Raw genomic sequence first — 24,196 nt, forward strand, 5'->3', positions numbered from 1 at the left:
AAGTTCTTACCTATAAAGCCTTACATGGTCTTGGACCTTCTTATCTTTAAAATCTGCTGACCCCATATTTCCCCCGGGTCATTCCCTGAGATTGGAAAATGCTAATCTTCTGATGGTCCCTAAAATTCGGAGCCAGAAGAATAGTATGTATAAAACAGCCGATGCTACATTCAGTATGATTGTTTTGTTAAATCGTATATCACTGCCTCACACTAGGCTGACCGAGACACGTGCAATAATACAACAATAAATTTTAAAGTAAATGTCCAGAAATAATATTGACATTAACGAGCGTTAAAAAAATTAATCCGTGTTAACCGCAGAAGTTAACTGTGATTGACAGCCCTAATATATATTATCCTCGCATGTCATGCAGAGCTCTTTTTTCCATTTGCCTTTTTTTTTTTTTTTTTTTTTTTAAACTGTCGCGCCAATTCCGGTGACGGTAAGTAAGTGCAATGTATTTTTTGTCATTTTGTAGCGAATACGAGCATCTGATTTTTGTACTCTTTAATACATGTCAAAAAATATTCGTTTTGATATTTGACTATTTTACCCTCTTCTAACTTTAATTGGATCTGCAAAATGGGATATTTCTTTTCAGTATTCCGGTTAGGGCTCAACAGGTTGTTGGTGTTTAGACTGCCACTGGCGTGGAGTGCAGGCTTTTAGAACTCTTCATCCTCCTGGCTTCTGAAAGACGTTCATAGGTTAGTTCTGGCTACCAGAAGTGCAAGGTGCTAAGTCAACATCTGTGGGACTGTTCCAAAACAGTTAAGTATATGAGTAGTGAATAGAAAACCAATGCAAGCACTGGGCATGTGTAAATGAGGCTTGCAGCATTACAACTACAAAAAATAATCTTAGCATCCGTCTTCTAAAAGCCGCTGGGTGTGCTCAGTTTACTGGACCTGGCGTATATGGTATGTGACAGAAACCGTCAATAATGTTTGATATTGGGTGATCCTACCAATGTCTGATCTGTTTTGTTCCCAGGCCAGAGCCTCAACACAGAGGCGCTGCTCACACATCGGAGTCAGAGGCCCCGGAGCAGGAGGAGGAGATCCTGGGATCAGACGACGAGGAGCAGGAAGACCCCAATGACTACTGCAAAGGTGACCGGCTCTTTGTGCTCCAACACGTGCAGCAAACGTGAGAGAGAGAGATGTACATGTGTGCGCTAGCTGCAGCAAACTAAACCACTGTTTACACTTCAACACTTGCTGATTGTGCTGAACTCGCAAAGAGGAAGCAATAAAAAAAGTACCCTCCCCCTTTCAGAAACTGTGTCCATTTTAGATTGCTTAAACAGACCTCCCAGTTTAACCCTTTCCTGCCTAAACAGAATGACCATATGCGGGCATGACTATGACCACTTTATGTGTTAGTGCTTGTAGTTTGGCAACCTTAAATCAGAAATTAAAACCCAATATATCCACAGAAAGGCCTTGCGTAGCTGTTTCCAGTGAGATCATGTCTTATGTTGTGGAATGTATTTCTTTTTTATGTATAAACCGCGCCCCCAGAAAAATTGAACAATTTATAATATTTTTAAAAACTGCTAATTTCAACCCCTTTCTAAGTTAGATTTGCAAAATTATGAGGATTTCAAATAGATTTTAAATATCTTCTGCCGTTGAGGAGCTACAAGATTTTGTCCGAGCCATGGTCTGTATGACAATGCCTGACAGGCCCTATTTTCAGCACTGTCGGCTAATTTATGGAAGTAGTCCAGACTAAGTAAAATATCACAAAGTACGTTGCCAAATCATATGTACACACTTTTAACCTTGAAATATATGAATAAATACAAATCAAAAATTGAGTTTTTTGCCTTTTATGAAGTGAAAAATCATAGTATATACAAACGTTCTAGAATACAATATAACCACGGATATCAAATACTTTTAAACAAACTAAATGGCGACAAAGCAGTAAACTCAACTATACTGGGGAACTGCAATAAATGTGGCCACCACTGCAAGCAAGCAAACAAATACAAAATAAATAAGTGATGTGGTGTATGTACTAGTGATCCGTGATATATCAGTACCTACGGTGTATCGTGATACCAAAATCCTACAATACCTAATATCGGGGTAAAATAGAAATATCCAGGTATCGCAGTTTTTCGATACCGTGTTGTGTTGGTTTTTTTTTTTTTTTTTTTGAGCTTTTAAAACAAAATTCTGTGTGCTTTAAAAACAATATGACCTAAGCTTACTTGTTTCTGCTTAGCGAAAGTGACCAACTACCCTGCGATCTCTGGGAAAATTGCGAATGCCGGAGAGAGAAGCTTGTTGTGGAAATATTTTAGATTTCAGCCAGATGACAACAGCAATCTGGTTGAAGGCGGACAGTCAAAATGTCAAGTGTTTTAAAGAAGTGAAAAACAAAGGAGAAAATGCCACCAATTTATGAAACATCTTTCAGATAGCCACCCCGATCTCTTTGCTGAAGTTAACTTTTAGTGTAGTTTCTTCCGTTCTTTTTAGTTAAGTAAATGAATCCCAGTGCATATTACTTATTAAAAAAGTCACACATAAAACAGGAATGCGCTACAAGCTGATCAAAAGGGAGTTCATTGATGCTTGTTTATTTCATCATTACAGTACATTTGCTAGAAGCTGCAAATATAATTTGCCGACGTCATAAATATAAGTTGCCCGCATGTCAAAAATGTTAGCGATGTTTTCATAGAATTTGGATTTTGTGTTAATCTGTATTTTATGTGCATGTAATGGGATAGCTGTGAAAATCATGTGTTTTGAATTACATGCATGAGCGGTGGAAAGACCAGAATGAATAGACTTCATTGCCAGCATATCTGTTTTGACACTTCACCTGCAGTGGAAAGCACAGGACCTATAAAGCTTCCGTCACACTGCAAATATCTGCTAATGTACTTGCAGTTTATTATAGTTGCCAGACTGGTTGTCTTTTGTCTAATTTACTTTCTTTGCAAGATTAACAACCAAACGAGAATGATGGGTCGACTGGCCTCCTCTCGCTAGTGAAAAGCCTCATGTTAATATTTAAGGTGCAATGGGGCGTTGTTTTGATGGAGACATTTGGCTTCAATAATAGCATGCAAGAGGGAGGCATCTACGTATAATATAATGCTTAATTAATGAATTTTTCACTATAGAATTGTGCATGTTGGCAGCTTTTCTATTAAAGCAGTTTTTTGCCAAAAATACTTTTTTTTTTTTTTAATCCGCTGAACTAATTTTATTAAATTATTTTGAAGTGGTGATTTCAAAATATCTAACACTATAAAATTGTAAAGTGAATGCATAGTGTTTAAAATTTAAGGAATAAAACATTTGTGAGTATTCCCTAATGCAACACATTACGCTGTCAAACATTTTCTTTTTAAACTAACAGTGGTACAAGAATCATCAGGCTAGTCTAGTTTAGCATTATACTCTGTTAATTGTTTTGTTTTATAAAATATTTGACCAGTATAGATTCATGGATGTGTTATGTTGTATGTGACTAAGAACATCATAAGAAATGTTACAAACAAGAGGAGGTCCATTTGGCCCGTCTTGCTCACTTGGTTTATTGATCCAAGCAAGAACCTCATCAAGCCATTTCTTGCAGTACCATGTGAATCAGCTTCCACAACAGTGCTTCATTTTTTCATTCCTTCCTCACATTTTTAGGGCACTTCTAAGATACCCCTGTATGTAAAAACATCTGGCAGAGTTATAAAAAGTCTGCTTCAAGGAAAGTATTTTTGTGTTATTTTGTTTTAAGAATTAAGAGATTCCTTGTAATTTGGGTGAAACGCCAGAGTTCTCTTTTTATATATGAAATAAAGAACACGGTGTCTTTGACACGAAGTGTTGTGCTTTCTTACCAGTTTTATTTGAATTTCATAGTCGGTAGCAATGACCTACACTGGAACTTGTTTTCAGCAGAAACATATTTAAACAGCAAGCATTCCAGCATGCTGTAGCATTATTAACTGTGTATTAGCCTCTTATGCACTTTGCACTTGCAATAAAAAGGAATTTGGCAGCCATTTAACATGTAATGGACATAATATCATGATACTGTGCATGGTATGGAATATCATGATACTGTGCATGGTATCGATACTCCCTAAATGAGGTGTCGCAGAACACCAGTACATACTGTCAAGTACAAGCCTCCTCTCGATCTTGTCCTCTTTCAATTCAATATACGCGCTGGTAGACCTGTGTCCTGTGTGTGTGTTTTTGAAGTGTATGGTCAAAATTGGGATGTAGCAGTACCATTTTTTTGTTAAATGACAAGGCTCAGAAAGACTGATTTGATTGCCCCATGTCTTATTATTGCCGTGAGACCTCCCGGAAGAGGCACCGACATTAGAGCAGTCTGGTGTGTAGGGGTTAGTAAGCAAAACAGACTGGATCAAAATGAATTCCGCAAGTAACGACGAAAAAGCAAATAAAATAACATACTGAATGAATTTGACAGTTTCCATGGACACCGTGAATCGCAACGGGCCAATCAGTTTCAAGCTTACAAGCATGAAGCGGTTTCAGATCAATCATCAATTCACACCTTCTCCCTAAGAAAACAAATGAGTGGTGGTGATGAGTAATGCCACAACTTACTGCTATTTGTCATTTTAGTGCTAAAGTGCGTTGCCTCTTCTTTTTGAATGCACAGTCTCTCCGTGCCATCAAAACTAGGGCTACCAGATTTTCATGGTAAAAAAAATGGAATCCTTTTCTGTTTTTCGATTTTGCTGTTTTTTTTTTTTTTTTTTTTTTTTTTTTGGAACAAGTCTGCTATTTTGATTATAAAAGAAGCGCTGTTTTGTTTTACTATTTTGGTACATACCAGTCTTTTCTGTGACTTGAGTTGAATCCCGATGTCAGCAGCTTAAATTCCTCCTTCAGCTATATCTTTAAGTCTCTTTACTGATTTAACTGTGCATGTTTTTATATTTCACAACATAATGTATATCGAACACAAAATGTGTTAATCCAGTAAAGCCTATCGGCTGCTAAAACCACAGAAGCACTTAAAATAAAATGCATTTTTAGTCTTGGAAGACTAAAAATAAATGTACGGACTGGTTGGTTCCATGAATATTTTTAGAAACTTAATTGGTCTTGTGTGGTTTTTTTTTTTTTGTATAAAATGCAAAAGAAATGGAATACACAAAAAAAACACAGCTTATGGTTTACCTTTTCTGTATTCAAATGTACTACAAATTAAGACTGCTTCATATCTTGCATCTTTTTTTAATTTAGAAATTAATTTAGGAATTGCTTCACATTTCTCTTCTGTCTCACTTCTGTTTCATTGATGTAAGTCTGTCGTTTCCCCACTTTTTTCTGTGTGTAATAAATTATTGCAAAACCAAACAGTTTGCTTAAATATGTGGACTTTACTTTAAAATCATAAATGAACAGTTACACACTTAGAATTTTGGGACCCTGTTCAGGCACATACGTAGGCCCAGGATAAGCAGGATTTCGACCCCTGCAAAACCCTGAAATTTGTTTTAGGTGGGCGGGGGGGCGGCGGCGTTGCCCCCTGCGCCCGCGCTGGAGGAGGACCTCCATACCCCCCTGCCTTCTACTTAGGATTTCTAGCCTTCTACTTTTTAAATGACAATGAAAAGACTGGATATAAACACCACTATGAAACAAAACCATGATCAATACATGGGTGAGCAGAGGATGGGGCTGGTGGGGAGAATCTTCTCAAGGAATTACTAATGCAGCAATCACTTTTTCTAAACGAATGACAATTTACTCTCCTTTTAAGATGCAATTGATTATTGTTGAGGCGGTCAGTATAGCATTGTTTATTTGCAGTAACTCAGTCCTAGTCAGAGACAACTTACTTGACTGGAAATGTAGAATACCCATCGCATAAATACAGTAGTCGATTGTAGATTAAAGGAGTCTAAAAAACACAGCTTTTAGTCCACCCCACTTACTGTGCACGCAGATGATGATGATATTCTTCAATTTATTGAATAGCTTGTTCTAGTCACTGACAACATGAATAAATGCTAATGATTTAATTTTACAATGTATTGAATTGGCTGTTACTGTTAGTGGCATTTTTATTTATTTTATTATGTATTGAATTGACTTCTCAACAATAGTAATACAGTCAGCACTCGGTTATCTGTTACTCAGATACACGTCAGTTGTGTTTTACCGTCCTTGTATTAAGAATAAAATCAATCCCCATTATATACATGCAACAAATTAATGCACTTACCCATCACATGCGATTTCTGACATTGTCACCTTTTTTTCTGATACAAAGACCATCTCTTCAGTGCTAGTGTACTTCTTTGTACGTCACAGTACCAAATCAGTATGTCTTAAAATTACACAGCACTTCCTCCAGTTTCCTGTGACGAATGCAGCAAAAACAAAGCAAATGGTAATGTAAAAAAGTTCATCATTAAAAGTTTTAGATATGGTGATCTTTAGTTGCTTTTGTGCATTTCATTTGCAAGTGAACTGTGACATTAGGACCTTATCAAGCACTATATTCTGCAATATTGAATACTGACTTTGGATACTGTTTTAAATCTTGATTTCATTTTGCCGTTGGGTCGTTAATGTGGAATTTTACATACTGCTACAATACGTGCCGGATTTAAAAGTATTGTATTGTAGCGCTGAGCTGCTGGGTTTCCAGGATATAATGAGACAGACAACAGTTGCAGTTCAAAGCAGTAGGAAACCACTGCACACGTGCAGTCACCTTGAAATGGTTTGCATTAGCCGTGTTATACATGCTGCTGTCAAACTTTGCCACCAACTCCCAAGGGGCCTGCTGTAAATGAGGCTGAAGTTCAGCTGTTTCTTTGCAGTCCTAGTCAAATGTGAAGTATGTATTTGACAGCAGTTTTATTCCCATTGTATTTCACCTGTCATCTTTAAGAAATGACACCTGAAAGAAAATTCTCTATGTTTAATTCACCATCAGACTGCCTCTCTTTCCTATATATTTTGTATCTTCTGTTACCAGGCGAGCACGAAACATACATTACCCACAATGCAGTGTGCGTCATAGCCACAGATATTGATGTGTGTTATTGTTATATGTTTAGCAACAGTGATGTAAACACTAAGGTTTGTGTATCATATATTAGTATTTTAACGATAAAATATCGTTAAGACTTTTTAAAACCATGCAAAATATATCAAAATGTAATACTCGCAAAAATTAGGCACAATAAAAAAAAATAAAGCTCAATTGGGCGTGAACCCGCCCAATCTGGCAACCCTGCCTCTCTCAACTCTCTCTCAACTCTCCTGCCGGCACGTCCCGCTTCTCTTTCAGACTGTTATCTCCACACACACCCCCTAGTCCCTCCCCGTTGCTCTCTCATTGGTCCAACACTCCCTATCCCTGACTGCTAGTGTCAGACCTGCTCCCACCCCTCAGTAACGCACTTGCACACAGGCACAGTTAAGTCACACAAGCACCAAAACCCACAGAGAACGCTAACAGATCTGAAGAATAACACAGTTTACAAACACACATTATTTACAGAGTACACCCATCCCCTTCCCCAGTCCATAATGGGGTCCATTCACACATTGTCTTGCAAATCAGCTGCCCCCTGCTACAGTATGTACTGTATTACAGACCATTTGTCTCTTGGCAAGTGATGTTTTCAGAATCATATCGTTCTGAATTAAATTACTTTTGTTGAAAATTGGTAATGTTCCAACAAAACCAACTACTGTACATCTAAATGGAAGCCTTCTTATTTTTTAAACAGTCCTTTCAGCATTGTTTTTTTAACATTGTATCTTTTTTGTTTCCCCTGAAAAAACGGACAAGGGTTGGAATGGGCCACAATGAAATAATCAGATATGCGTCATTACTCGTTTAACCGTCCCTGAAGTCAAAATTGTATAAGGTCGGATATGCGAGTGCTGACTGTATAGTAAATTATTTGATAATTAATTTATTGAATTGAGTGTTATTGTCACATGTTAATGTTTTTACAAGTTATGATAGAGGGAGTAAATGCTAAGAAATTGTTTAAATGTATTAAGTTTGTAGTTCATTAAGCTGAAATATTGAAATGGCTAGCAGTACAAATAAATGCACTTAAAGTGCTTGACATTTGCAATCCATGCAATTTGGTCACATTGCGTCCCAGGGTCCCATAGTACCATTGCTACGCGGTCCTCTGCTCTGTAAACTTTGGGCAGCCCTGCTTTAGAAATATACTAAACTGATGCATTTACTTCTTGATTTATTTGGTAGACTCTTTTCATCCACTTTACACCCCTGATATTGAACTCATTTGTTGGTGTCGCTGACATGTACTGTGTTTTATTAAGATTTGTTTTTTAACATGCGTACGGTTTCAATTGCAGGCGGATATCATCATGTTAAGATCGGAGATCTGTTTAACGGACGCTACCATGTTATCCGGAAGCTGGGATGGGGCCATTTTTCTACTGTGTGGTTAGCCTGGGACATTCAGTAAGTACAAACTTGGACAAAGTTTCTGACCCACCAGTACAATCAAATGCTGGTTGGTATTTATGCAATGCACAATATAATGTCTTCTATGTACTGTAACTATGATGAATTCAGACTTTTAATGCATTGCCTTACTATCTCTTCAGATTTACTCAGGCATTCTATTTATATTTCATATTTGTAACTTGCTTAAATCTTAAGCTCCGAAGTACATATCTGAAAGCCATTGACTTCAATCTCTAATTCCGTTCATCAATTTAAATGAGTGTGGAGGCCCCACTAAACCCACTATAATCACAACATCCATTGAAGTAAAATCCAGTGACGGGAGGACCGCTGCTGCCCTAATGGATAGCCACGCTAGAAGAGATTGCTGTCAGAAGGAAGGATAGGAGTTCCTTCATGTAAGGCAGTGTAGTCTGGGAAGGAGGAGAGCTCACAGGTTGCTTGGTGTTTGTGTCTGACGCAGGGGGAAGAGGTTTGTCGCTATGAAGGTTGTGAAGAGTGCAGAGCACTACACGGAGACCGCCCTGGATGAGATCAGGCTGCTCAGTTCGGTGAGTAATGGCATGAAGTGGACGTATTGGCTTGTATTGGATTGGAACTGTCATGCAGCTGTGTCTTCAGAGGTTTGTCAGAGGTACCAAATAACAAATGCAAACTTTGAAAATTAGTTTCTTTGGCAATTAACAGTTGTAGCAAAACCTCATTTCAATAAATCTTTATCACTGTATTTCTTTTGAAGCATCTGAAAAGTAGGTCATCCATAATTTCATTCACACACTGGTCCCTATGAAGCCACTGTGGTGAATGCATAACAAACATGTTATTTCTTTGTATAAAAGGGTTTTCAGACATAGTTGTATCACAGGTTTCTGATTTTTAAGATTTAGATAGGGATTTGTTTTGCCATGGTATTCCAAACTTTTAATAGCTGTTTAGTTATGTTTTTGACTTGTATTCCCTTTGAAAACAAGAAGTTACCTAACATTTCAAATATTTATATTGTATTTTTTTTTGTTTTGTTTTGCAGGTTCGAAACACAGACCCTAATGATCCCAACAGAGAGATGGTTGTTCAGCTTTTGGACGACTTTAAGATTTCTGGAGTCAATGGAACCCGTATCCTTGACAGGTTTTTATTGTGTGAGGTTGGCAGCAGGGTCGGGTCCATTCCTGCTTTTCAAAATCAATTCCAACACATCATTGATCAAAATTGCAATTAGTAGTATTCTGTTAATTTGCTTCTCACAGTGGCAACTAATTACTTAAATTGAAGTCACTGTTAGTCAATTCCGTTTAATTTCAAATGAAAGCAGTTGAACAATCACAACAATGGAGTCTCAAAAATAGCAATTCCAAAATAGCAATGTTTCCCAAAGTGGGGGTCGCGACCCAAATATGGGTCGTGGCAAGGCTTCTGATAGGTCGCCAAACAATCAAAAAAAATATGACATTCAGTGCACACTTCTTATGCTTATGTTCAAAATAAATGTAATTTGCATACAAGTCATTAGCAATAATTATGTAAACAATGTATTGTTTCATCACCAGTCTTCTGCTTTAAATATGAACCAAAAAAATAAAGTATAAGGTGACGTTTTATGTGCGGTTACTTGGGATTTTGAAAACCAGTTGTTAAAATGGATGCAAAACTAAAAAATGTCTAATTCTATTGCAGCTCAAAGAAACAAACCAACAAAAAAATGACCAGCTTTTATTCACTTCAGTTTTTCTTCCACTGGTGACGAGGATGATCTGCGTTCCCTCATGGCATTTGTTGTGAAGTACTGGCTCACGAAAGCTAAGCTGTCGGCATCTTGAGACACAGCATCCAGATTGCGTTGGGAAACGACACAAGTTTTTCCAGAAGAAAACTAATCAATTAGCTAAACAGCAAAAAAATCTGACACTTTTAACAAAGTACATTTACTCTTAGTACGTTAGCCATTGAGTGTGTTGGGGGGGGGGGGTTGGTAATAAGTATTTTGAGATTTGTGCCTCACCTGTCAAAAGTCACGAACCGTCACTGAAATGCAATAAACAATAACAAACACAGGATAAATAAAATGGTTTAATAAACAGTCAGGTAACACACACAAAGCTAACAGTCTCTGCATGTCTGACTCAGTAATTAAAAAAAAAAAAAAAGAAAGCAGGTTCTCCCAGAGCTCCAAAACTCACTCCCAGCCCCTCCCTACAATCACAGGCACGCATTTCTGTCCTGCCACCCATTAACTCAATGCACCCACATAGTCCATTAATTCCCAAGGGGCTCCTGCAAATTTCATGTTTGCAATCGGCTGCAGTCCTGTTGTCTGCGTGAAGGGGACCCTTTAATCAAAAACCTGGGCTGGCTTAAACATGGCTTTTTGATTGGTTAAGTATTTCAGTTAAAATTAATGAATCGTGAATAATTTGGGGTCGTGGGTTCATTATTCCTGTTTTCATTTGGGTCGCCAATCAAAAAGTTTGGGAAACACTGTTCTAAGGAATAGGAATTGATTTTAATGAGTACAATTTAGTTGGTTCTGTTAATTTTCAGAAATAAATGATGTTTTTTTTTCTGCTATAGATAATACAAATGTTATGTTAGTGTGGCAAAGTGGTTTGTAGTGCTCCGGTGTACAGGTGTTTCAGGATGCTCCAGACAAAGGACAAACACAAAGTTCACAGGTCAGGTTCTTTAATATCACTGACGAGGGTTTTTAAATAATCAAGCTGGCTCTACCCAGCAATGGGTATTGGCAGCGAAAACTGGACTCAAATAATAAAGCTGGCTCTACCCAGCAATGGGTATTGCCAGTGCCAAAAACAAGGGGTCGCAGTCCCGAAATAATAATTCCAACATAAAACACGTAATAGTCTCAAACAACACGTCTCCAGACTGAGTGCTCTGATGCAGGTGCGGTGTTCTGAGTGCTGGTGCTCTTGTGCGTTCAGGTCCGGGCTGGCTTCTCGCTGCAGCTCCTAGCTTCGTATCAGCCGTCTGGCAAAACAAACACAACCGTTTTATCAATGGAACCACACTTCATTCAAGGTTCCGTCCTTGTCTCTTCCCATTAACCACAACAAAGGAACCGATTACGGCGTCACGTCCCCCTAAAGTACCCTAAGCCCCGCCCCCTCCGATAGCTAGTTCAATCACGTCTCCTCCGATTCATGACTGAAACTTCGCTCACCGTACTAGGGCGATGACTCCAGGTACCGTAACGCCGCCCTCTTCTTGAATGGCTGGCTTCCGACTGTCCCCGGAATGAACTGCCCAACCATTCAGTACGAAGCCCGCAGTTCCCGTTGTACAGTGCCCTCACCGGTCGAGAGGGAGATTGTTGATTCGGATTCATTCGGTCTTCGTCACAGTTAGTTACAAAATCCCTATAACACTAGTATGTGTTAAGGTAAACACACTTTTTTTTTGTTTGTTTGTTTCTGTTCTCTGGCTTTGTATGACAACACCATCCCTGCTTTGAAATATTTGTGCCCGTCTGGGCTTATCCAATCTCTCGCAGGAGGGAAGAAGGCAGTATGTTTTCAATAATTATCATACCTGTGGGAATTTGCAGAGCTAAAATTTTTATAATGATCTTCTCAAAAGTGTGTCTGGCTGTCGGATTTGTGATCTGCAAATCCTGTTCTCGGCATCGTCCTTGACCTGATTCCTAGACGTCTGCATGGTGTTTGAGGTTCTGGGACATCATCTTCTCAAGTGGATCATCAAATCCAACTACCAGGGTCTCCCCATTGCCTGTGTAAAGAGCATCATTAAACAGGTGAGCCTGTTCATTCAGAGCGTATTTGAGATGACGTTATACCACCTTTTTAATATAGAAGTATCATGGTGAGTTGTACTTTTCTGCATATACAAGAACAGTTCCTTAAAAGTGTGGAGTAGTGGTTAGGGCTCTGGACTCTTGACCGGAGGGTCGTGGGTTCAATCCCAGGTGGGGGACACTGCTGCTGTACCCTTGAGCAAGGTACTTTACCTAGATTGTGCCAGTAAAAAAAAAAAAAACTGTATAAATGGGTAATTGTATGTAAAAAATAATGTGATATCTTGTCGCCCTGGATAAGGACGTAGGACAAGAAATAAATAATAATAATAATAATAAATAATAATAATGTGGATTTGTTTATGGTTAATAGACTTTAACATTGTTTTTTATTTTATTTAAATATATATACATATATATATATATCTATATATATATATATATATATATCTATATATATCTATATATATATATATATATAATTACGCACTGTATGTATGTATTTGTGTGTGTGTGTGTGTATATATATATATATATATATATATATATATATATATATATATATATATTATATATATATATATATATATATATATATAAAAATTAGGAGTGGGCAACAATATGAAAATTGTATATCGAGGTCATGCACATATTTGATATCGATTTAATATTGAAGTCTTGCAAAGCACAGAAATATGACAATTGCAATATCAGACAAACAGATATTTACATGTGAAATGCAATAACTTACGTTAACTTAGTGGTGCTTTGCTTTACAATATCCATGGAGAAAAACAAGGTCTTGTTATATTGTTTTAGTATCCCATCATCAGCCACTTCAAAACCGAAAGATTAAATTCTATCCTTCACTGCACACAGCCTTGCTAGCCAACCTGGAAGTAATTAATCTTGCAGCTTTGTGTATCAATGCTGACTCACAACACCCCTAAAAATAAAAGTATGGTGCTGAATTTTGCATTATTTTGAGATGTGTTTTGATGTTTTAAAAGTACATATAATACTGAAAGTTCACATTTTAAAAATACATTAATAGCAGAAATGCAATGAGCTGCTGATGCATGCGCATATCTCAAAATAATGCATAGTGCTTAATGCAGCATTCAAATACCGTTTGGTACCTAAACGCCAATCAATGGAATAAAATGGTTAAATAATACTTTAGCTTGTGTGTTGTGTCTTAACCAGGGATCATAGGAATCGGAGAATTTTTTGTTTTACACTTTTTGTTTTACACTTGGGGCCGGGCAAAAAAACATGCAAGGCTTTTTTGTGTGTTTGAGAACTAAATCAATACACTTATCACATATAGTCATCAACACAGGAAGTTTTGCTTTAAATTTACTTACTCAAGGTTGAACGAGGCGCACTGTCACATTCATGTTGAAACGTAGCTGCAGTTCACTTCAGTATTCGGTGTGTTGTTACCACTGAACAAGCTGTTTAAAGATATCGACAACGATAAACATCACCCCTGAAGATCGGGTTAATGAGTTTGGCAATAGCCATCCAGATGACTAAGACTAACTCAGAGATAAACTAATATGAATACTATGTGTTTTTTATTGTAACTACACATATGTATTTGTAATGTTTAAAGTAAAATGGTAAGTTTGTTTGTTGATTTGATTGATGTGGTGAGCTTGTTACTTCTTTAGAATTTGAAAGTGTACCAGGAAATGCTTCGACCCTATAAAATTTTGACTTCAGTGACGATTAAATGAGTGTGATGCATATCCGATTATTTCATCTGATTTGACGTGTGTGTGTGTAGGTGAGCACGTTGTAACCGACCCCCTGCCACCCAAACAACCCCCTGCCCTGCACACACACGCACACACATTTCGTACAAATAAAAAATATGAATTGCGTTTGAGGAACTGTACAGGAAGACGTTAATTCTTTCATTGAAATTTGTTAGCACACACGTTGGGGGGAATAACAGCAGTAAAAGACAAACTTGTCTTTTTTCAGGGAACACAAAAGATACAATGGCAAAAATACATAGCTGAAAGGACTTTTTAAAATAAGTAGGCTTCCATTTAGATGTAGTTGGTTTTGTTGGTACAGTACTATTTTTTCAACAGAAGTAGTATTTTAATTCAGAACGATCCGAATTCTGAAAATATCACTTGCCAAAAGACGACTGGACGTGTGGACTGTAATACAGTATATACCTATAAATCTGCGACCAATAAGTGATTTTTTTTTTTTTTTATACCGCAATGTAAAAATGATTATCGCTATCGTATCAAAATACCGATATTGGTGCCCAACCCTAATATATATTATTTTTATTTAAGGTTCTTCAAGGCCTGGATTACTTACATTCCAAGTGCAAGATCATCCACACAGATATAAAGCCAGAGAATATCCTCCTGTGTGTCAACGAGCCTTACGTCCGGCGTCTAGCTGCCGAGGCGACGGAGTGGCAGAAAGCAGGGGCTCCCCCTCCATCCGGGTCTGCAGGTAATGCCATGTTCTTTATATATTTCATTCAATTTAAATGTGTTTGCTTGTTTTATAAGTAATGTATGCCACCTCCTAAAGTCTGCCACAAGCAAGGAGGCAGCGATGAATTGCCTTCCATCTGCTGTACTGTCTTGTGCGACATACCTGGGTGATGCGGGGAAGAATCTGAGAGGAAGCCAGGTTGCACGGATTAGTGTAACAGTAGGGAAGAATTTTAAATGCGCCACAGACCTGTGAATCTTCATGGCAGCATTTAAAGAGACTGAGGGAAGCATGCTAATTACAAATAGAGACAACTGGAGTTAATTAAAAGTATTATTTGTTTATTTGTTTATTTAGCAGACGCCTTTATCCAAGGTGACTTACAGAGACTAGGGTGTGTGAACTATGCATCAGCTGCAAAGTCACTTACAATTACGTCTCACCCGAAAGACGGAGCACAAGGAGGTTAAGTGACTTGCTCAGGGTCACACAATGAGTCAGTGGCTGAGGTGGGATTTGAACCAGGGACCTCCTGGTTACAAGCCCCTTTCTTTAACCACTGGACCACACAGCCTCTTGAACACATGGGAAAATATGTAGGACTGTGGAACCCTGCCTGGGTACTGCAAGGACGTGTGAATTACATTGTTGGGAAGATTGTCATATCGGTTTCACTGCAGGTAAACCACAACAGCTGTATGTGTGGTAGCTGTACTTGCTGCACCTGGCACATGAATGTAGTCTTCTACACCTGCTAATCGGGATTCAAAATCTGCACGTGTGACCAGAAAAAGAAATGCTAAGTGGCTGCTGCTGCTTTCTGGAGCCCAGTCTATTACTGTGCTGTAGTTCAAACTCCCTCCAGTGCTCTGGCTGCAATCAGACCATGTAACGTACATGTACCAGTTTATCTGTAGAGGTTACATGTCAGACAATGCATGCCAGCAACGTTGAAAACTGAAAGATCATTTTAGTCTGCACGGAATCAGTGAAATACCAAAACTATAACGTGCAAACCCGGATTCCTCGTTTCCTGCAGAGAACATTCAGTTTTCGTTTCTTCTTTTGCAGTGAGCACTGCCCCGCAGCCGAAGCAAGTAAGTATTCCCTTCTTTTCCTCAGTAAGGGTTATTTCTGAATATGTTTCATATTCTTAACTGATGTAACGGTGACCAAGACTTACTTTTCTTAGTTGTTAGGTTTTTTTAATTTTCAGATCAGTTATCCTACTATCTCTAGGCAGTTCTCTACAAGGTTCTCAGTTTGACGTTCTGTAAAAAGCAGGAGAGTGGGTCTGTGCAGCGAGTTTTAACTGCTTGCACCCTGATGTTTTGCTAGATTGTGAAGATGTCCAAGAACAAGAAGAAGAAGCTGAAGAAGAAGCAGAAGCGTCAGGCGGAGCTTCTGGAGAAGAGGATCCTGGAGATCGAGGAGCTGGAGCGAGGGAAAGAGGAGGAAGAGGAGGAGGGGGCCCAGAATGAGGGCGAGGGAGAGCATCAGCCCTGCGTCCAGCTCAAGGAGGCAGCGCTGGAGGACATGGCTGACGAGTTCATCGCAGGTGGGAGTGGGAGGGACTGTACCGCATGCTTTCACGTGGGTATGATGAGCGCTCGTCGTCTCTAGTAATGCTTAAAGAAACCAAGTGGAGGGAAACGAAACGGATGTTTTAACAAAAATGATAATGTCAAACTTGAATTAAAATATTTTCTTCAGAGTTTTACCTAACACATGCGCGCACACACATGCTTGCATCATTAGCCAACAATGTGTAAGCAAGTTCCTCTCTGTAGTTTCTAAGACATAAACGAGAAACATGTGGCGGAAAAACAGTTTTAAATAAATAAACCTCCCCAAATGTTTCTTTTTTTATTCCTACTAATAAAGATGACAATGAACAAAATGAAATGAGGGAACACGCACACACACCGGATGACGACTGCGAGAAGTCTCCAGGGGATTTGAACTGTAATGGACATGTCACTATGGATGAGCTGTCTGAATGTAGCAACGAGGAGATCATGATGAAGAAGGAGGAGGAGGAGGAGGAGGAAGACCACCACAACGCTAATGACTGTATTCCCAGAGACCACTGCCAGGGGGGGAACGAGCTGCACCTGAAATGTAACGGCATGCTGCAGAACGCACAAGATCCCGCCCGGGATGGCAACGTTACAGATTTGTATGGACCTTTAAATAGTGGCAGGCTGGAGTCCGTCTGTGATTTGCAGACTGAAGGGCAAGTGGTCAATGACAATGAAGAGATGAACCATATGCAGAGCAACGTGGAAAAAGAGTCTGGAGAAGCAGATAATATAAAGAACGGTCAGTTAATACTCCTACTCCCCTTTTTTTTTTGTTTCAGGCTTTAGGCATTTTTTTAGTCATTGATAAATGTGCAGAACTTAAAAGTACATTATCTAGCCTCTTCAAAAGACTTCTCAACCTTTTCAATTAGTTGCTATTATTATTATTATTATTATTATTATTATTATTATTATTATTATTATTATTATTATTATTATTATTATTATTATTACTATTATTATTATTATCACTTGTTGAATGTTGAAATGCCTCCCACTTTCATTAATTACATTTTTCTTAAAGTTGGGTTGAACTTTTTTTTTCTTTTTTTTTCTCTCACAGCAAAACTTGATGCAGGCAGCTTGCTTGTGAATCCACTAGAGCCCCTGAACGCAGAGAAGATACAAGTAAAGATTGCCGACCTGGGGAACGCTTGCTGGGTTGTAAGTGCATTTCAGAAACTGATTACTGGAGATGCATTGATTGATGATGATGGTGATGATTGTTTGAGAGTCTGCGTTAGCGATGATGATGATGATGATGATGATGACGGTGATTCTTGTCACTTCGTAGCACAAACACTTCACAGAAGACATCCAGACGAGACAGTACCGATCGTTAGAGGTGTTAATCGGCGCGAGCTACGGCACTCCTGCTGATATCTGGAGTACGGCCTGCATGGTAAGAGATCAAAGCTTTTGGAATCCATGAAGCAGTATAGATCCAGGGTAATGTTGCTACATCATTTTCAGGGGGGCTGTGGGAGGTTAAAACCTTGTAGTGTGTGTTTTAGTCTGGCTTGCATGTTTTTATTGGCCTGTGCTAGAATTTTATCTATGTATAGGATCTTAAATAAAATACATTGTGTGCCTCTTTGGGGACTAGTCCATAATAATCAATGCTTCTGACCACAGGGGATTGAGTCTGTACGGAAGAGATAATATAAAAATAGCTGTGTGTCGATGTCTGTTCAACCCTGTGTTCGACACAGTGCTCCTCTGTGGCATTCAGAATTTTCTGATGAAAAAGAATTGGAAATTAAAAAGCTCAAAAGCACTAAGAGGAACAGATAAAGTGGTACAGAAGCTAATAAGTGTGTATGTCTGCTTTGAGTAGGTGGGGTGATTAGTAGTTGCAGTAAGTCATTTCACAGCCTGCCTGCAAGTGATACATTGTACACCACTGTACTTTAATATTGTACATGGAATGAATACAGGAGTACGACAAATATTCACTACACGGTACGTTTTTGTTGTGGAAATGAATAGGACTGTTTAAACCGTTAACAACTATTTAAACGTTTAATCTGTTAAGCGTAGAATTACAGCCATAATAAACAGTTTAGAATTGTTATTGAGTGTCTTATTACTCTACCACCATGATTTTAGATGTTTTGGGTGTTTTAAAAAATGCTATTCCTTTGTAGGCATTCGAGTTGGTGACAGGAGATTACTTGTTTGAGCCCCACTCTGGTGAAGATTACTCCCGAGACGAAGGTATTTTCTTTCCCTCGGTTCTGTTTGTGCTTGCCCCATGTTTGTTTGTTTTGTTTGTTTGTCTTTGTTTGTTTGTTTGACGGACATGACTCGGAATAAGCTGCTACCAGGCTTCGCTGTGGTCCTCCTTTCTTAAAGCAGGACTGTCGTGCAGTCAGGCTGCACTTCACACTGTCTGTTGCTGCATTCCTCCAGGGCTTTCCGTTTCTGCACAATCTGCTTTATCAGAAACTTCACCTTGGCAGTCCAGTTTCTTTACACTTCACCCAAAGGTAGTTTTAACTGTAGGGAGGGATACACATTTTCTCCCCCTTGAAACAATCATTAATACTTAGCTAGCTGTTGTAGGTTTTGATTTTTGGTCAGGAAGAATGTTACGGTTTTGTATTGTGAGGAGAGGATATTTTTAACATGATATTTTAAGACAACAATCTTGTGAAATTTGTATACCAGTGTTAGACCAGAAGTAGTACTATGCATAAGAATATGCTGCATACACAGAGATATCCTCAAATTCCCTGTTGCTTTGCTGAATTGGCTATTTTAAAACAGCTTCACAGTAATTGTCAAAGAATGTGTGTAGGCTTTTGTATTTCAGCTGTTCAAAAACAGGAAATAATGTTCTTTTGATTTTAGCGCTGGCCTACAGATCATTTACATTCACGCTATTTTTAAAATGTTGCATTACCTTAGGATGATGGCACATTGCAAAATTGTATTAGTCAAATCTTGGATTTAAAAAACGAAGATACTAGTAAGTGCATTGTCTGCAAAACAAAGTCCTCAAATATATTTTGCACTCCATCATTACTGATATGTGGGGACTTGCTGAGTCCGCTTGATGTGCTGCTCGCACTCGGCAGAAAACCTCCCGCTCTGATTCTGTTTGTAGATTGCTAAATGCACAGCCAGCAGACACAGGCGTCTGAACTGGTTGACGTTTCATTCTTGCAGAGAATGTAGGCATGTTTTTAAATAGAACATGCCTGGTCAAATGCAATAGACATACACAATTACTGGCAGTAATTTAATATTTTGATAAACGCTTTTCTGTTTAAGTGATACAATTTAAGTTAAGCTGACACAACAGGTCCACGTGATGTATTGCTGAGGTATGATTCAAGGAAAGGATCGAAGTCAGTTTGGGAGTGTGATTGTGTGACAGTTGTGTATTAGTCCTTTCATTTAACTGAACTGATAGTGTACTTGGTTGGTTATATTGCACACCGTTCAGTGAAAATATTGTTGGTTTAAACGGGTGGAAATATAACTCTCATTGCATAGCAGTTTAATCCATTCCTGGTTTTACTATGCGTTTTAATAGAACTTGTTACCTGTACACTGTCTAATCAAGCTAGTAGTAAAACCTGGAACGGGTGAAATTGCTACACAATAGAAGTGTTATTTCCGGCCCTGGCTTAAACATGCTGGATGAGTAATAACGATTTGCAAATCAGTGTTGCACAAAGCTTGTAAGTGTTATAAAAAAAAAAAAAAGCTACCACAGAATATCTTGAAATGCAATTTAAGTATCTATTGAAATATTAAGAGATGGGATTAGGTGACCCAAGTTCATTACCTCTGTGTTGGCTTTAAATATTTCATTGCAACACTGATGCTTGTATTTCTGCACTGCTCTTCATTACAATGTCTGATTCCTATCACCTGATGTTTTACATGCCTGCACTACCATTCCTGTGTGTATTTCCCCCATCTCACTACTTGTGTACTGTACGACCAAAAAGATTCACTTGTCCCCCTTGATAAAAAAAACAAGTTGTTTGTCAAAACTCTTCACTACCTCTGTAATCCTGTGTTTCCTACTAAATTCTTCACCCCTCCATTTTAAGTGCTGTATAACACATGCCTCCATTGCACTTTGATAATTTATTTATTTTAGATAGCGAAATCTTTAACTATCTCACTTATTTTTCTATTTGGATTTAAAGGAATGCTTGCTTTCATTATCTTTAGTACCAGTTTCACTCCTCCATTCAGCCACTGTGAAAGTTTTCTGAAACACACAAACCCTTACACTTGAGAGTATGTGTTTGGGATCGCTTCAATCTGCTGCCTCTCTGCTCCTACTATTTCTCTGACCAGCAGAGCGTGGCACGTGCTTGTAGAGGAATCGCCTGCCTCTAGCACAGAAACACTTGAGAACTCACCTGCCTTGGATTATTGAGATGTACCTGTGCTGGCCCTGTGGGCACAAAGTGAATAAACTAAACTCAATTAAACTTTTTTTTTAATGTATATTATTATCAGTAATACCCCCCCCCCCCAGCCCCCCCTGCAAAAAAAACAAAACAGCTTCCATATGTTGCAGAATCTATCAAATGCACAGATTCCAATACATTGTTATATTAACTCTACTGTCCAGGGACCAGTGCCACAAACAGGAAATAATTGTTAAGAGGGAAAAAAAAAATTTGCTTAAAAGTGTACTGCTAAATTAAAGCCTATACATAATTTATTTACACTTATGTGATATCTGAATTAATATTGGGGAAAAAAAACCTTTTAACCTTTTAAAATTGTGCAATACATATTCACAGGGAGGGGCTAAATAAATGTCAGTCGCCGTCTGGAGTGTTCTGTTTGTTATGGATATTTGCTTTTTACTGCCATCAGTAACTCCATCCGCAGTAATTTCGGAATGTTTTCATTTCAGATGGTGAAGGATTGAACTTGTGTTTTTGTGGTATGGCAATTTTGTTTGGCATAGTTATTTACATACCAGTTCTCTTCCGGTTCCTCAAAATACTTCCAAACGTGGCTTCGCTTCTTTTGTTATATATTGAGTAAAATGGCATCTCTAAACAAACGTCAGAAAAAAACACTTGTCATTAACTTTCTTACCACGTGGACTGGATACCATACCACGCCTACCACAGCATGAACACAGTGTACCAATGAAGCGCCAGATCGACTGAGAATAAAACCCGCCCCAGTGTCAATCTTTCTGTTGCACCAATTAGAAAAGCTACTTGGAGGCAATGCCAAACCCCTTCTTTTTTAGAATATCCGCCCTTGCTCTGGCACCACAGCAGTCGGATACGTGACGGACTGACTGTATATGATAATAAATTACTAAAATTAATACATTAAATGTTTTTTGGTGGAGTTTGTCACGTGACCGGTTATACGTCTAGTATATTATTCAACATTTAACCACTTTAGAGTTTATACATTTTTAAACGTTTTAAAATTCCCATCCCTGTTGGATTGTACAGCAACAATCTGAAAAGTGTGCACTTCACACAAGTCAGGGACTCAAAGCTATATGAACTTCTGCTTCACAGTGATGGGTGGGGGAGTTAAGAGGTACTAAAAGCCACTGGAAGTTAGAACGTTTGCAAGCTCATCCTTTAACCCATCCTCCACTTCCTCCTTTGCAAGGGTCAAGGTGTGGTGCTACGTCACTGTGTGGCCTCCAGAAGGATCAAGGTTAGGTCAATAAGCTAGCTGTGTTAAGGTAGCAGTCAGTGTTCAGGAATGGTGCAGTAGGAGTGAGAGGGAGCGTGGGCAGACTCCTCCCTCGTTCATCTCATGAAGCTGCAGATCTCACCATAGCCGTTTGGCTGCCAGGCCTTCCACTGCCCCACTTCAGCGAGGAGCTAAATTTCACCAGCAAAGGCTTCCTCTTCTCTTTTTAAAATAAATAAATAATAAATTAGAATTCTGGGTGGGCAGCCCAAGGACCATCCAAGGTATTTGGAGCTTTACCAGCCTGTCCATTTTCACTAGTTAGACCATTTTAATAAATGTTTGCTGGAAGTCTGTAATTCAGGTGTGTCTGCCAATGGCATTGTGTTGATCTTGATAAAGTAATCTAATGTCACATTTGTGTAGATCTTATTTAAAAGCCTGACTCTCTACACTTGACAGCTTTTCATTTTTCATGGACCCATGCATCGTAGCTCCCCATCTGGGCTGTCTGTTTCTCTTGTCCTTGCATGAACAGCAATATGCTACCCATGCATTTGGCATGTTGGACTATGCCTTTTGATGCTCACAAAATGAATAACTGATTTTTTAAGAATTGTATATTTTGTTTGGATATCGCTTTAGTCAAAGTACTTTTCTCCCTTTTTTTTTCTCTTTTTTTTGCCTTGCTTTTAAGTAGTCATCATCTTTCATTCTCCCATTTACTTACCTTGATACCCTGGCCATCTCTCTTTCTCCCTCTTCTCCTTTAGACCACCTTGCTCTCATTGTAGAGCTCCTAGGCAAAATCCCACGCCACTATGCTCTCTGTGGGAAATACTCACAGGAATACTTCAGTCGCAGAGGTACTACCCTCTTCCCTTTGTGCAGCTGTGGGGGCCGCAAACACAAGCAGTGCAAAGCAAGAGCCTTGTGTCCATAACTTCCTTCCTGAGTGCTTGCTATTGACTGATTTCAAATCTGGAATTGATTTTTTTTGGACTAGTTAACAGGCTCTTGGTCTTCTGTCAGCCCACTTTTTTTTTTTTTTTTTTTAATTCCATTTAAAATATGAGAAATAAATCATGATGATGGTCCTGTCTGAGGATTCAATTCCAGGATCTAAAGGCTCAAAGAAAAGTTACAAACCCACCCATAGCTTAAAGACTCCAATTATAAAATCAACCTGTAACTAATGAAACGTCTAGTACGGTAGACGGATGTTACTTGCATGTCCAGCAAGCTTCTGTAGTTTTACACAAGTACTGCCCTGTTTCAAGCTGCTTGTGTCTGTGCCCCATTGCTGGTTATTGTACATGGATTTGTTGTTGATAAAATGGTTGCATGTTTTTTTCCCCCTCTCCCACCCTTTTTTTGGAAACCTTTTAAACACGCAGATCACATTGCATTGATGATTGAACTGCTGGGGAAAATACCTCGCAAGCTCATAACGGGAGGAAAGTACTCCAAGGAGTTTTTCACCAAGAAAGGTAAAGGAATGTAACTGGCAGGAGTTTTTATTCTTCTTACCTTGACAGTGCAAGAAGGGCGTGCACGAGATAGACAAGGTACAGTACAGTTGTAAGCAAGGTTTCAAGTCTGTCATGCTGAGGTTAGAATGGTCTGCAGCTGTTAGGAAGCTCTGAATTCAGCGCAATTGCACTCACAGCTTTGTATTGTAGCCAAAACCACAGGGTTGCTTTTTTTTAACAAAGATCTACATTGCCTTCTAAAAAAAATAAAAAATAAATAACTGCAAGTTTTAAATACATATTTTGTATTAAATGCATAAGTTGCTTATACAGATGTACTATTCAGTCACCACACTATTATTATTTCTTTCTTAGCAGACACCCTTATCCAATTGTTACAAGATATCACAATTGTTACAAGATATCACATTATTTTTACATACAATTCCCCATTTATACAGTTGGGTTTTTACTGGAGCAATCTAGGTAAAGTACCTTGCTCAAGGGTACAGCAGTAGTGTCCTTTACCTGGGATTGAACCCACGACCCTCCGGTCCAGAGGTCCAGAGCCCTAACCACTACACTGCCCTGCCACTATCTGCATAGCAGCACAGAGTAATTGCAGTACAGCGCTCCTTCTTTACTTCTCCATCTCACTCGCATTACAGAAACGTGAGTTAGTGAAGGGGCCAAGTACAGGGAGATGTGGGTCTCTACTGTCAGCATGGCCTAACCTTGACTTAGATAGAGAATTATTGAATGAGAACTATCAAGCG

At 38.8% G+C, this 24,196-nt stretch overlaps 1 protein-coding gene across 3 annotated transcripts in view; it reads left to right on the forward strand.

Moving 5' to 3' along the window:
* The window catches only part of LOC117397269 (SRSF protein kinase 1-like), a 40,419-nt gene that overhangs the window by 14,731 nt on the left and 1,492 nt on the right, over window positions 1-24,196 (forward strand). For 2 of the 3 annotated variants that reach the window (XM_059003409.1, XM_059003408.1), the window contains 13 exons: window positions 997-1,115; window positions 8,367-8,475; window positions 8,945-9,032; window positions 9,509-9,596; window positions 12,141-12,247; window positions 14,569-14,734; window positions 15,791-15,816; window positions 16,058-16,277; window positions 16,604-17,041; window positions 17,366-17,466; window positions 17,597-17,704; window positions 18,450-18,519; window positions 23,346-23,438. In XM_059003409.1, the coding sequence (XP_058859392.1) occupies window positions 997-1,115; window positions 8,367-8,475; window positions 8,945-9,032; window positions 9,509-9,596; window positions 12,141-12,247; window positions 14,569-14,734; window positions 15,791-15,816; window positions 16,058-16,277; window positions 16,604-17,041; window positions 17,366-17,466; window positions 17,597-17,704; window positions 18,450-18,519; window positions 23,346-23,438 (1,733 nt within the window). Of the gene's footprint in view, window positions 1-996; window positions 1,116-8,366; window positions 8,476-8,944; window positions 9,033-9,508; window positions 9,597-12,140; window positions 12,248-14,568; window positions 14,735-15,790; window positions 15,817-16,057; window positions 16,278-16,603; window positions 17,042-17,365; window positions 17,467-17,596; window positions 17,705-18,449; window positions 18,520-22,721; window positions 22,991-23,345; window positions 23,439-24,196 lie in introns of those variants that run through there. The other variant, XM_059003410.1, reaches the window with a different exon arrangement.

This window comes from Acipenser ruthenus, chromosome 29 (genome assembly GCF_902713425.1).
Source record: "Acipenser ruthenus chromosome 29, fAciRut3.2 maternal haplotype, whole genome shotgun sequence".
NCBI classification, from domain to species: domain Eukaryota; kingdom Metazoa; phylum Chordata; class Actinopteri; order Acipenseriformes; family Acipenseridae; genus Acipenser; species Acipenser ruthenus.